This window comes from Apteryx mantelli, chromosome 3, assembly GCF_036417845.1.
Source record: "Apteryx mantelli isolate bAptMan1 chromosome 3, bAptMan1.hap1, whole genome shotgun sequence".
Classification (NCBI taxonomy): Eukaryota; Metazoa; Chordata; class Aves; order Apterygiformes; family Apterygidae; genus Apteryx; species Apteryx mantelli.
Window position 1 is genome coordinate 82,909,142 of NC_089980.1, and position 11,219 is coordinate 82,920,360.

Consider the following 11,219-nt stretch of genomic DNA (forward strand, 5'->3'; position numbering starts at 1 on the left):
TTATAGTAAAATCTGCTTTTCTATTAAAAAAAAGGCATTAACTATACTTCTACTCTTTAACTCTTCATTGTTTAAATATTGTCAGCAGTATTCAGTATTCCATATTCAGCTAGGTAGACTGTAGTTATTTAGGACATCTTACTTGCCTTGGGTATTGGCTTTATCTGCCCTGAAACCACATGGTTCTGAGCTAATGATTCTAAAACAATTAAAAAAAAAAAACCCTCCGATTTAGAGTGCTATTCCCTTAGTTTCTTATTTGCTGACACCATGCATAGGCACATGTTTTACTATTGAAATCTTCCCAGGCAGATTATAATTGGAATGTTTAAAATCTCTGTTTATGCAAGTCATCCCACCAGGCTTCAGTAATGCCAGCTATAGTACGTTTCTTCTCTAGGAGATGTTTTCCTGCTTCATTCTTGCTGCCCACACTGATAACAGTGTTATAAACAATTGAATGTTTTTCTTGTTATTATTCTTTACTCTTTTGGTTCAGTTTGTTTGTACTTAATTCACATTCATACACTCATTTATCTTCTTAGCACTCTCCATGTGTTGCTTGTTTAACATTCTTGTAGTTACTCTAGTTTGGCTCTAATGTAATGGATTAGAGCCCATGTGTGGGAGATGCAGCTGGCCCCATTCTGTGCATTCCCATCTTCCCCGTCCTAATCTGCAGCTGAGTGTTTCACAAAAACAAACCCTGCAAATTCACAGATGTTATAGAGTCAGTTGTAGGCTTCAAATATTTTTTCTTTTTTTTCTTTTTTGCTCTTAGAAGACATCCCTGATGTCTTCTGTAGCCTGTACAGTTCCACATGATACTGTATTATTTGTTCCAGCATGTCAAGACCACTTCATAAATTCTGCTCTCTCGTCCTCCTTATTCTTGTACCAGAGAAGACACGACCTCATCCCAGTGTTACTGGGGAAATCTCTGACCTCTAAATAGGGGGGGTTTAATTACCAACACCAGTTTCATGAAGAGGAAGCAGAGACTGAAACAAGAATAAAGCGGAAACAATCAGACTGATTGCCTTTGTCTGAAAAAGTTGTTCTTTAGGTGCTCTTTCCTCTAAATTTTTCCTTTGGAAACTTGCTTTGCTGCTTTAGCTCAATTCCAAGATTGTGCTGCACTTCAGTAGCTGGAGAAAATGCAGTTATGACCGACATCAATATCCACTGTAACTGAGTCAGAAAGATTTTATCAGCTCAGCTCATGAAAGTCTCCCTTTCTGCATTATAAATGTGGCACATATTTTGAAGTCTTAGCACTGTTTTTTTTTCCTTTGTGATCAGCCAGTTTTCACTCCATTTGATGTGTTCCATCACTAGCATAACTGATCTTAGTCACCCTCATTTTCAGAAAACTACTAATTTAAATCGTGGTTTATTGTTTCTTCCCAACCACCACCCCCCGACTCCAAGTGTGAAAATTACCATATTCTGAGATTGAAGGTATGGAGACAAAAAGACATTGTTGCCAATTAAAGGAGGGTGATACCCAACAGCCTTTATAGTCCGCTAATACCACACATGAATGTTCCTTTAATAAGTGCAAGATAGCTCTGAGGGGTCAAGGTGCTTCACGTTTGCACCAGGTAGATGCCACTGAGTAGCTTACATGGTGCAAATTAACTTCTTAGTTTAAAACATAGCAGTCTTTTCAGGTGCTTCTAGTCTATCTCTCTAGAATGAACTCCAGTGATCCTCATAAAGAAGGCTCTAACTACATGTTAGAGCACGTAAACCCCAAAGCAATTTGCTTTTATTTTTCCTCACCCTGACTAGAATGCAGATGTTTCCTTGAATAAAAGCCTTATCCTTCAAGTTCAAGTTCTACTTCTGCTGTGCCTTGGAAAACATAATCTTGTGTTTGACATTGAAAATCTAGACACAGATTCAGCATTTTGAATTCATCGCAGGTTGAAGTAGATGAGAGGAAAGGAGTACCGGCCAGGGGAAATTACTTGTTTAACCTTAAGTATATTTGTCACTCATTAAAAGTGTCCTGAAAAATTAGAGAAGCTAAAGACACACAAGAAAAGACAAATAGGCCTGTTATATTTTAAAAAGGATGTCTCTTGGAGAAAAGTTCCTTTTAAATATACAATAGGCAGCTTACTCTCCAGCAAAAACTATGGAGAGCCTGACATGCAAGCTAAATATCTGCCAGTAGCTACAGGAACTCTAGCAAAAATGAGGAAGCATAGGATATATACTCACAGCAAGACACAGATCTTCAACATCTTTTAGAGGAGGTGAAGGTGAAAGATACCTCAGTAATCATTATTTTATTCCTGTCTCTCTCTCAAAAAAAAAAAAAATCTTGTTCTGCCTCTTTGTTTGTCTTCTGCCTTTTCATAGTTTTTTACCATATGTGGCTTGAAACACAACATCTTTCTCTAAATAAAGGCTATACATCCTGTAATCACTTCAGTGATATTTGTAAAAACTTCAGAAGAGGAGGAACTAGTTGTCTCATGGGAGTAGAGCCTCTCATCTCTTTGTTGGGGTTTTGATACAGCTCCAGTTATTTCTGCCTGAAAGTTATTGTTCTAATACCTATCTGCACAGCAAGCAGCATGTCACAGAGCAGTGTGGTCCTGAGTAAATGCAGGAATCCAGAATGCTTACTGTTGTTTTCATTGTGAGGAATAATTTAGGGCTAAAGATCACTTCCTGGATTTGTTTTTGAATAATGAGTTGTGTTTTGAATATAATCATCTTAGATACTCTTGCTTCCTTTAATATATTGCATCATATCAGATACTTATTATAAAACAGAATAAGAAAAATGAAGAGTATTTAAAGATGAATGAATATTTTTTAAACAAAGAGCAGCGATAAGAGAACTAACATTCAAATAAAGTATTGGGTAGCAGTCTCCTTTAAAGAAGTTAGACTCATATATAGATACCACTTTTCTAATGCAAACATCTTTCTAATATAAATATAGAAAAACAGCAAAGTATATTAAAATGTATAACTGTGTATGTCTTCTACTATGCTATCACCAGATACGTATTCTACTTATTTTTGCCCTTCTGTATACTCCCTTCATCAATCTGTTTTCTCCTTCAAAATTAGCTGGTCATATATAATAAGATTTCTGTGAGCAGAACAGAAATGATATTTGTGAGAAGGTCCGTGTACCTGAGTCTTTGGCAGTGTGTGCGCTCTTTGTTATTGTAAAATAGAAATCAATCATCATTTGTATTACAAGTTTTTAATTGAATACAGAATCTGGAAATTAGTTAAAGAAAAAACACTCTTATTCTCACATCTAAAACCTATTGCATTAAGTCTAGCCAGATATTACCTTTCTGTCTACTTCTGTGTACATAGACAAAGCTTTTTCAGAAAGGAAAAAAATAGGACCTTCTGCAGAAGAAACTCAGTCACAGCCCAGAGGTTTCGCACTGAAAGACAAAATAATTAGGAAGGGAAACTGAACAACCTATACAGCAAATTGAGAGCTGACTTTCATAAGGGTTGAATTTTCACAAATTGGGCACTTGCTTTTTGAGAGAAAGGTGTTTAAGGCCTAAATAGACCAACACACTACTATTGGCAAAGGTGGGAGACTTCTTAATTGAAAAGCTAAATGCTATCACTTTTCCAATATCATTACCTCTTTTAAAGGCAAAGATGTATGGTATTAAGAATCTTTGGACTTTATAGTGGCATTTAACTCTATCAAGGTAATTTTTAAGCAATAAAATATGACCAAGGAAGATGAATGTAACAGGATCTCTGAGGTGTGTAGACAAGCCTGTGATAGAGAGGGTACCCTACTAAGAAGAGGAAAACTAAATAAGTTAAAATATCACATCCAGATGTGTTCCTCTCTGAAAACTGGTATGTGTTCATTCATTTTTTTTAATTTATCATTTTGCTTCTCTTCCTAAATGTGAAATTAAACATATATGCGTCGTTAAAAAAAATAAATTTATATCTATAGTTTTATCTAATTTTCAAGTTCTCAAAAAGTTTGTGAACGATTCTTTGTAGCTACAGGTTATTGTCAAACAAAGGAAAACTGACAGATGATTCATTTTGCTAAACTTGCTGAGTTTTTTTTCCCTTTCATCCCTCTTCAGGCACTGGAAAAATATTGCAGAGTAGATGGTGGCTATTCTGGCATCAGAGATGTTTATAACAATCATCAAAGCCATGATGATGTGCAGCAAAGTTTCTTTCTTTCAGAGACACTCAAGTAAGTTAAGAAAGTTGACTTTCATTAATGTAAAGTAGTTCTGTGTATCATCTTTACGGATAAGTGCTTATCATTAGTATCCTTGACATTCAGGTAACAAAATCTGACTTGAACAGTAGAGCTCCTCTTCAGGGACAGGAAGCCAAATTGCCTTTCTTTTTTTCTATATTAATAAACTAAATTCTATGACTTCTGGAAATTATTCTCACTTCTGTTAAAGGTATTAGATAGTCTTTGTGTTGAGAAATTACATATCATAACTTTGATAGGATCTAATTACATACACCAACACTAGTGAAACAAATTTAGTAGACAGAGGACTGTTATCAGGTTTGTATTGCATATTTTTCATTTTAAAACTACAGACTAAGAAAAAAAGGAGTCAGCTTGCATGGTAAGCTCACACAGCCTGATAAGAGGGGAGAAAAAGAAAAGCCTTCATTCTCTATCACTGTATCCTAATTTTTTAATGAAATAGAGAACATTTTGTCTTGATCTCTTCCCTTTTTTACTGTGCAACAGTAAGCTGGAAAGCACAGAAAGAAGTAATTATGCCATTTCAACAGAAAGCGTATTACTAAAGTAAATGGGATGTATGAAATACATACATGTACCTACATGGCATTTTTTTAGAGTGTGCAGACAATAACCTGCCTCCAATATATCTTTTACATTGCCATATCAGAATTAGACCAAGCAAAAAGCCCTCAGGGCTTTTTTAGATTTTACTTTTAAATATCATGAAGCCAGCAAGGTTTCTGATTTGCAGCTGTACAGATTGAAACCACTCTCTAAAGCTGCAAAAGGTTGGTGACTGAAAAAAAATAAACTTTAACTTGCTACGCTGACTTTCATTCCTAAGCAGACTTCTATATTAGTGCTATAGTAACTACTACCTTTGTATTGTGAAAATAAGAAAATGTTGCATTTGTTTATTACTGTTTTTAATAGACCTAGTCCTCCTTAGTAACTGGCTATCCAAGACTGGACTAATGCTAGTTTTATTCTTTAATTATCCTAAGCCAGATCTTGCTTTCGGAAGTAAGACAGGATTGGACTACAATATTTTCACTCCCACAACTTGATATACGTGGACATTCAAGGGGGAAAAAAAAAAACTTGCTATGGTTTTATACTATCAAAACAATAGGTAAAAAAATTTACTAAGGATGAAATGGTAGTGAAGTGATATTTAACACTGAAAGCCTAAACTTTACTTCTTTGTCCTCTATGAGGCTAGAAGAGTTCTTTCATAGGTCTCCAGTTGCTATTGCCCTTGAGTCTAGTCTGAGTTGCAGTCCCAGCGCTTTGTGCTGACCATTATGATGCTAGGACTTGCTAAAGTATTGTGTATGGTCAATTCAGGCATGTTTCCACTGATACATTCATCTATAGAAGTTGAATGTCTATTTTTGCCTGAAAACTATTTTAGTTTCACCTCCCTGATGTAGGCATGTTACCTGCTTTTTCTTGCCAGGTACTTATATTTGCTGTTTTCTGAGGATGATCTTCTTCCATTTGAACACTGGGTCTTCAACACAGAGGCTCATCCCCTCCCTGTTCTTCACAAAGATGATGGAAATAAAGAAGAAAACCAGAAATAGATCATGATTAAGTTATATTTTGTTTCATTCCTTATATTTCTTTCCAAGACTTGGGCACATGATTTGGTTTTAAATTTCTGAGTTAAGTTTTTAAATCAAGTGTTTTGCAGTCTGTTTTCTTTACCAGTAAATATTTATGAATGGACCCAGACTCACGATAAATCTTCATTCGTCTCATCCAGCTGAACCACTTCTTAGAAAAGAAATGCAACATCACATCTCTCCAGATTTTGTTAGGCTGCAGTGTCACCTTGGCCAAAAAGGACAGAAGGGTTTGGTCTGCATGTTACTTGTTTCCTGTTATGCTTTTGATTTGACTGCAAAATTCTTTCCTCCTCTGTGAGGAGATGTCTGCTTTAAGCTGTAATATTTTGCCATGTTGCAAAAAGCCATATTGAATTAAGTATAAAGAGCTTTTTTTTTCTGTTTGTTCTATGTTAATTTGTTTTGTTTGTGTGTCATCCCAGACAAATCTTGTGACTGTGACAGCCTCTTTTTATGCGGGTCTATCATTATTTGGTAAAGTATCTGATGTATTTCATTGTCAATGAAGTCTACATTGGACTGTTTTCATCTCATGCAGACACAACTCTCTTAGAAATTGCAGTATACATTGAAGTTATTCTAGATCAGTTTTTATGAACTTAGCACATTCATTAGCAGACCTTGGTTTTCAGGGTTTGATTAGAATATTGTTATAGGCTGAATTGTTTCTTCCCTTTTGTAAGTGGAGCTATTCTCATCTGTTTAGTCAGGCTAGTACTGAGTAAAATAAGATAGCCATTTCTCAATAAGTAAGGGAGTCTTTTCTTCTTTATGAATTTAGTCCAGTAGCTTTCATATGGTTGGAGAGTAAAAAGAAAAAAAAAAACATAAAAACTCAATGACATTCTTCTCAAAACTGAGCTGAGAATTATTCCAGAGACAATTTGTTTGGATTTGGGTACCTTTCTCAAACATTCAGATTAGTTCAGACTGACACCAGCCCTGTTGGTTTATTGTCACAAAGTAATTTATTGTATTTATTTACATGAAAAAAATTAGAGTTCAGATGCCTTGAAGAAAACTCATCTCCTTAAAAAAAATGTAATCATTCATTGTGGAAGTTCTCCAGCACAGAATAAAAATTTTTGAAAGCACTAACTGTGCCTTCTCGAAGTGACAGAAATGCAGTGTGTTAAACAATATTCCTTAGATTAGAGGCCCAGTTTACTAAGAAAGGTAACAGCTTTGCCAAAAATATTCTATTTAATGGCATCACCAAAGGGTAAAAATCAGGCACAATTAATTCCTTTCTCTATTTAAGTGCAGCTTAGAGTGTTTTACATGATTTTTACATCCATGTAGATTTTCATTTAGTGACAGGATGACTTTTATACATTGAGTAGGAGGATATAACACCTCACTTCCCATCCTGAGAAAGCACATTAGCAGCTGATTCAACTGCAGCAAAACAAATATGGTTCTGAACGTCTTCTTCAAAGTTATTTAATGAGAGCTCACGTGTCCAGTGTAGCTAATCAGTCACAGCTGCGGAAGCACATTTGTTTAGGTGTTACAGAATGCATTTTACAGAGTGCTAATACGACTTTTTTCCGTAGTGGTAGAGGTCTGCAGTGTAGGCTTTTCTTAGGTAGAAGCCAAGGGCAAAGATGACTGACTATAGTTTTACATGGAGCAGCTGGAGGCTGGCCCATAACCTTTCCATCCTGGCATGGGCAGAGACAGCACTGCCCACCCCATTCCACTGCAGAGCAGGTAGCACCCACCACGTAAGCGCCAAAAACACATATATAGGGGGCATTTATGTAGGGGGCTGGTGTGGCACCGCTGCTGCTGTCGCAGGGCCAGCAGAGCTGTGCGTTCACCCTTGGAGACTAGCAGAGGACCCTGGCGGAGCCTGCGCAGCCCACAGCAGGGAGCACTGATACAAGTGCATGTGCATCCGCCTGCTCACATGGACATAGGACTTTTTTGCTGTAGTGCTATGATTAGTTTAAAAAAAAAAAAAAGAAGAAAGTATGGATTCTCTCAAAGGAATGAGAGCAATGTATGTCACAGTAACAGTTTGAGAACTCGTGAGGATGAAGTCTTAGTTCTCCTCTGTTGAAAAGCAGGGCTCCTGCTTATTTTGATATTCCAGAATTTGTATCATTGGAGGACTATCATATTTCTTGGTGTTTCTTCAAAAACTATTTATAAGGGAGCTTTTTTTTTTCCAGGTACCGCAGAGAAATTATCACTGTGGAATAAAACTAAATTCTCTTCCCCCTTTAACAAAAGAAAGTAGTAACATTTACTTTTGTCTTAATTATCTTTATCTCTGGGGTCATTTGCTGCTGCCTACCACAACTGTGCACATGCTGCTATAGGCCTCACATCAGTTAAATAACTACAATAGCTCAGAAAAAATCATCTTTGAGAAATGTGTTTTGTAAGCCTGTTTTTATATGGTTTTCTTGACCACAGTCTGCTTCCCCCAGATGTGTCTAGTGATCTTGTGCTCACTTAGTAAGTTTAAGAGAAACAATAGAAAACCAGATACCTATTTTCCTTGTTTCAAAAAGCAGGCAAACACAAAACTCTTGTATGCATTGGGTCCTGTGTACTTAGATATATAAGTAAGTGTCATGACTGTTTCCTCATAATACAGACATTCAGTATGGTTTTTTTTTTTTTAATTTGGGAGTTATGATTTGCAAGAGCACAAATTTGATGTGACTGGTATTGGTATTCAGGTTGTATGTACAAACTGCACTATACTGTACTTTTTGTAAACTAATGTAAGTAGACGAGAAGATTGTACAGCGTGTAGATCTGCTGACTGTAAGAAGAAAAAAAATCTTTTCATAAACTGAGAATATATTGATTTTCTTTCTTTTTTTTTTTTTTAAAAAACAACCCTAAAACACCAAAGTTAGAACAGTTGTTTTTGAAACAGTCAGTACTTAGCAGTGGTTGCTCGATTGTTGAGAAAACACTCAGTCTATTCCCATTCACTTAACCAGCTGTGTGGAAGTGGCTAGTGATGGTCACTCTATGTACCTAGTCATTCATAAAAGCGAGAGAAATTGCTTTACTGGTTGGGGAGGGAGGGAAACTTTGCAGGAACACACTGCCTATACTTCTTCCATTTCTTTGTAGCCTAATAATGCAGGTAAATCTACATATGTTAACTCCTAAGAGGTGAATAATTTTAAATGACACCCATATTATTTCATGAAAACAACACCACCATTTTGATAGTTTGTGAAATAAGTATTACATATGTGTTGGTTGTACACAGATTTTTGCAATGCCCAATAGTTCACTGTTTCTATGGTGACTTCATCATACATACTATCCATTTCTATGATGCATTTAAATTGTTTTTGATTTGTACGTAGTCCATTTAGTCTTTTCACCTTTATATAAACTCTGAAATTATGGAATACATATTAGATCAAGATGCTTAATTTTTAAGAACTTATATTTGTAAAAATTTCTCTATTGTGAATAAAGTCTTTTAATATATCTCTTCAATTTGTTATAATTTTTTCGTGAATGTGTTGCAGAAGTAACTGCAATAATCTGCTACATAGTCCCATTTGGCCTCTGTTCTCATGAATTTTGGTGAGCAGATTGGTTTAAATATGGATTAGTACTCTGTTTACTTGATAAGATACTGTTGTTAATAGTCAGTTCACATTTGTCACATAGTGTATAGAATTACTATCACAGAGATCAATTTCTAGAAATTTTTACTAATAAAGGTAGCCCTACCGAATGTATTTTAGTAAGAAGTAAGCCTACTAATAAAGAACAGGAAACCAGGAAGACAGAGGTGGCAAGCCATAAGCAAAACGAAGGTCAGTCACTCAAATTCACGTTCCACACAAGACACGTGGGCTTCAGCTAAATGCCATTTAGGAGCAAACCCTGGGGCTGAGATGAGGAGGCTGCCACAGTGCCCACTGTTACATGGCCACATAACAAAACACTACCATTAGTCCACGCTCCGGAGGAGACAGGAATAGTTGTCATAGGAACTATAACTACATTTTGTGACACAAGGATGTGTCATTAAAATCTCTGATCTAGACGGTGACTTGACAGCCCCATTTCATAGATAAGCTTGTTTGTTTTATGTTTAGTAGAGAGCATCACTGAGATCCAAGGATAAAAGTGAAACAAACTGCTGTGATTTTACAGAACAGTTTCAGAAGTCTCAATTCCTGTCAAAGGATTTACTCATTAGACCTGCTTAGAAAATTTTTGACAGTAGTGATTAGTCAGATGTGGTGTCTAGTTTTTGAGCGTATGTGCCCGTGTGCAGCTATACAGTGCAATCCTTCTAGTGGTTACAGTCCCTTCACGGTAGCTGTTTTTCAGGACTGCACAAAGTGGTACTAAACAAACTAAACACAACCTAATGCAAGTCTTAGTGAAGTCCATTATTCACAAGAGATGTAGATACAAGTCTGGATTAGAAGTTAAACAGTGACATGCACATTTGGTCTCTTGCTTGAGCAGTAATTGGATGCTTTGGTTTGTTCTTCTGCAGGGAGGAAAGAACTAGCAGTGAGTTGAGAATGGCTAGGTGAAGTAAAAATGAGGATTTGCCCCGCTGTCTGTATTGCTCTATGGACCTGCTCTATCACAGGAGTAATTCAGCACTCATGTGATGCCCTCTGCTATAGGTACAGCCCTTCAGCTGATCTGCCTTAATCTAATTTTAGGATTAGTCTGTCCTGGTTTATCTCAAATGCTGGAGGAAAAATTTTGCAGCAAAAAAGCAGTCTACCAAACCCAGGAAATGGGCTCCCAGACTCAGAGTGCCTATCTGAACACTGGAAAAAAACACATAAAATGCAGGGGTTTGCTACCTTCTGTTTTTGTTTTTACTTACATGATTGGTGGATGGCGAAAGTCCCATGGTTGCAGAACAGTTCCAGTTAAAGAATAACAAGAGGGTGTTTGTATGGTCCAATGGTCCTTCAAAAGCTGTGGGTTTGGCCCTCATTTCTCAGGTATCAGCTCTGCAATCTGCACCAGCTCTCATCCTGTGATTAAAGCCACCATCATTAACCTTCCTTTTGCAAGTCCTTCTGTGCTCTTCAAACTCTCTACACTCACTTTGTGGCTGATTTGTAAATGGTTATTTGCCTTCCACAGTTCAGATAGATAGTGACAGCTTACAGGAAGATAAAGACCTCTCTCACTATTGATCTTTCACACACACACACACGCACGCACACACTCTTAAATTGTGCATTGCTTTCACACCATCAATCAGAGTAGCACCAAGCTACCATTATTCTTGAGCACCTCAAGCAAAAAAAAAAAAAAAAAAAAAAAGACTTATCATAGGAAATGCACATGGCAGAGGAGCCCAAAGTCATTTCAGCCATGTG

General features: G+C 36.6%; 1 protein-coding gene across 1 annotated transcript in view; it reads left to right on the plus strand.

The window, feature by feature from the left end:
- Positions 1–9,339, plus strand: part of MAN1A1 (mannosidase alpha class 1A member 1) — a 148,430-nt gene extending 139,091 nt beyond the window's left edge. The window contains exons 11-12 of the mRNA XM_067293796.1: positions 4,107–4,222; positions 5,700–9,339. Of these exons, the coding sequence (XP_067149897.1) occupies positions 4,107–4,222; positions 5,700–5,826 (243 nt within the window). The 3' untranslated portion in view covers positions 5,827–9,339. The remainder of the gene's footprint in view (positions 1–4,106; positions 4,223–5,699) is intronic.
- The last annotated feature ends 1,880 nt before the right edge of the window (positions 9,340–11,219 follow it).